The 3,743-nt window shown below is 31.6% G+C and overlaps 1 protein-coding gene across 2 annotated transcripts; it reads right to left on the bottom strand.

Moving 5' to 3' along the window:
* Positions 1–222: 222 nt before the first annotated feature.
* LOC112468751 lies at positions 223–3,070 on the bottom strand. 2 transcript variants are annotated; one of them, XM_025038088.1, is made up of 3 exons: positions 2,936–3,070; positions 612–754; positions 223–506 (listed from the first exon to the last, which is right to left on the bottom strand). In XM_025038088.1, the coding sequence occupies exons 2-3, from the start codon at positions 661–663 to the stop codon at positions 238–240; spliced, it is 321 nt and encodes a 106-aa protein (XP_024893856.1). In that variant the 5' UTR covers positions 664–754; positions 2,936–3,070; the 3' UTR covers positions 223–237. The 2 variants fall into 2 exon arrangements, with proteins under 2 accessions (XP_024893856.1, XP_024893855.1); XM_025038087.1 differs by lacking the exon at positions 2,936–3,070 and having other exon boundaries at positions 612–2,074.
* Positions 3,071–3,743: the final 673 nt, after the last annotated feature.

Below are 3,743 nucleotides of genomic sequence, written 5' to 3'. Positions count from 1 at the left end.
ATAAACACTATGCATTCCAATATTCCCTGACAGATTTTTTCAAAAGCTTTCTAAAATATCTGATGTCTTGAAACTCCGAATTGCGTTTTTCTCGAAATTGCTTCAGATAGACATTGATCGTTTTTCCCCTGTATATCAGAGGGGTTTAATACAAACACTAATTGCTCTGCTATGACATGCAAATGCAATCCCATAATAATATAGATATTATAAAGTAATATAATTAAAAATCCTATATTACAATACTAATAATTCATTACCTTTCCCCAAACGCTTCCTCTTTGGATCCATAAATTTATCATCGGGCTTCTCTCTTTTCTTCTTATCCTTCTTCAGATCTTCCGCGAATATTCTCGGAGGTGGTGGTGGACTTGGATTAGATATCTGTGGCGGAGGTGGTGCTTCCAAAGTTGTAGGATGTCTGTTTGCTACGTTTTCGTCATCTGCCTTATTATCATCCATCTCCTCAGCTTGCTTCACCTTCATTTTTTTTGTCTCAGGTGATCCTAACACAACAATGGTGATGAAATAGATCAAATAGTTTAGTTTACGTATTGTCTATTGATAACATATTATTGTATAGAATACCTGTGTACGTAAATGATACATACCTATGATTGATAACTCTTCTGACTCTGGTGGCGGAGTAGTGCACAATTCCATCTCCTCGGTACCACCGGCAATACCGGTGTCAGGATAAGTCCACTGTAATGTCCCAGTGGATGTATTGTGATAGTAATACCGCTTATGTGACCTAGAAAAATCCCCCGGCCAAAATGGAACACATGAGACATCAGTAATGGCAGTGTCGTTTTTTCTATTGTAATTCTCTATGTTACATTCAATACACGCTTAAATAATGTTTCCGTGGTGAAACATTCGTCGCGGTGTACTCGCGTCACCGGTTTCTTAAACGAAAGCAAAAATTAATATAACATAATCTAGTAATCACTCCTACCTGCAATGTCGTATCTCGTTTTTACTCGACGAAGGTCTTTCATTACAGGAGAGATGGGAGATGTAATTATGTAATTATCAGAGTGTGTTCTCTCATGAGGAACATTAATGCGCGATTACAGCGAAGCGAAGGAAAAGTGGTATCATGATTGAAGTGCAGGGAAAATAATGATGAAAATTAAATCCTAACAATATCTGGTTTATTTACTTGTTCCAAAGATTACCAGATATTGATAAATATAATAGATAGGATAATACTTACATTGTTAATCGTCGTTCGTTATTGAATAGATTAACGGATAAAATTATAATACTAGATCAACTTCTTGTACACCTTGCAGCTTGTGCGTAAAGATAATATAATTTTTTTCTTTCGCATTTTATTAAAAAATTGAGTATATCCAACAAGGTAAATGTATGTACCTTATAAAACTGTACAATATTTATTTGCTTTGATAAAATTAATTTTTATATTTTATATAAATATAAAATATAAAATATTCTATTAAATACTTCTATAATCATTCGCCAAAACGATACAATTTTTCTATGTATTATTTATACATTATACTAATTGTAAGCGCGAACTATTAATCCTGTTGCGATCAAAGAATATGAGAGTTCTTTCACTTTTTTGCGTGATGTCTTCTTATCTTCATTTTAATAAATGTTACTTCGACTTCACACTTCTCTCATAACTATTCATGGCACAAACGTATCCTTAATCCAAGTAACGTGCTCGTTACTCGATTATCGCTAGTAGCATTTACATTAAAAATATTATATCACTCAACACGTATTAATTATCACATTGACAATATCACAAGACAAATAGCTCGATTTAGCACTAAAAAAATATATTACACTTCGGGACCATGATCTTTACAAGCTTTGCACCTTCACTTAAGCTAAAAAAAATTATTGCGTACAAAATGATAAAATGTATCGGCTGCATCATTGGTCTAACTTAAAAAAAAAAAAAATCTACACATATTAAGACCATTGTATATAACCACTGTATATATTGCAACATTGGTTATTTATCATGAATATTACTAAATCAATATTTATGACTTATTTTGGTTTGAGTAAATTTGTAGAAAAATATAAATTATATATCTAAAAAAATATATAAAAAATATATATTTGAATGTATATATTAGGTTTAGAAATATTAGAAATTTATTTAGTATTAAATTTATTTAGTCCTACAAAAATTGTCATAAATATTTAGCTGCTCAATGTTTCTTTAAAAAATTAGTACTAGATCTATTAATTAACTAACTTGCACCTATATAAGTTCTTACTAAAAATAAATAAACTTTTTTAATGATGGATGAAATCACGTAGCAATACATGACAATTGTATATGTATGCTGCCCTACTAAGAATGCAGTATTTGTAAAAATCTCAAACTGAGAAAGACAGTTCAAAAGTCTTTAATGCAGCCGCCACAACTTATGTCTATTTTATCAATTGTTTAACTTTTTTTCTGAAGTAAACTACCTCTAGAAATCATTTTGTAAAGTTAAAATTATAATTATTACAATATTTAATTGTAAAATATATAAGCAGATACCGCGTTTTTGCTCAGTATATACTTTGTATTCATCATAAAACTGCTGTATCTGCAATTTTCTGGTAGTAGTTTTGACTTTATATCTCTCTCAATAACGGTTTCAAATACGATTTTTTTGCTTGGTCCAATGAATTCCTCGAGATAAAAAATGTCAGAATCGATAACTCAAAATGTAAATTTTTGCAGATACGGCATTCTTCTTTAGCAAGGCAGAATATGAGTTCGCATACATATATATATATATATATATATATATATATATATATATATATATTATATATATGTATATACTCATTGCATAAATTAATGATACACCTAAAGCCATTGAATATAGATGTCCTCCCATTATGAGAACCTATTTATATCGAAAAGTTACAAATTGCATATGGAATACTGTACCTATCCCACTGACATAGCCAACCAGCTGGTGCCGCATCTTGCTCTAATCTTTCCAATTCATGATTTGTATTTGTTAGCCATTTTTGAAAGTAACTGTCCTCTAAGCTACCTGCCGTCCATGCAGTAGATAATGTCTATAGTAAATACATCAATTTATATTAATAAAATTCATATCTATTATCAAACGCTTCAAAAACAATGTAATATAAAACAAATTATAACTTTATATAATTACAAGATATTGAAGTTCCGGGAGGCAGCGACACTAATTTCTGTCCAATTTCAGGGGATGGCTAGTTTATCTTTTTTTTTACAGTATTTGTGTTAAAATATAGCAAAATGGTCATCAGCTGTCACACCACGTGTACAGGACCCGGCAATAAAGTTTTAAATATGTAAAAAAGAATGGTATACTTGACTTATATCAGCAAAGCTGAAACTTTTTGAAATGTTAGTTTACTGCATAAAACGTAAGAAAAATGCAGTCAACCATTTTATCTCGTGTGCGGTATGCGTCAGCTACACATGTAAACGTGTTTAAAAAAATGTAATTAGTTGACTTATATCAGTAAAGTTGAAATTTATTTTAAATAATAGTTTAGTGCATAAAATGTAAGAAAAACGCAGTCACCCAGTTGTCAGAGTGTTCAAATGTCTAACTGACGCGTTTAAAGATGCAGCGCGGCGAGTCGCACGCACTACACCGCGCAATACTATTTACAAGAACACAATCAGCCAGTCTGCGGGGTGTTCAAACGTTCAGCTAACGCTAGGAAAGCTCCACCACGGCGAACGCGGGAGCATCACG

Source organism: Temnothorax curvispinosus, unplaced genomic scaffold, assembly GCF_003070985.1.
Source record: "Temnothorax curvispinosus isolate PA1 unplaced genomic scaffold, ASM307098v1 QBEX01001950.1, whole genome shotgun sequence".
NCBI classification, from domain to species: domain Eukaryota; kingdom Metazoa; phylum Arthropoda; class Insecta; order Hymenoptera; family Formicidae; genus Temnothorax; species Temnothorax curvispinosus.
This window is presented reverse-complemented; position numbering and strand designations above follow the sequence as displayed.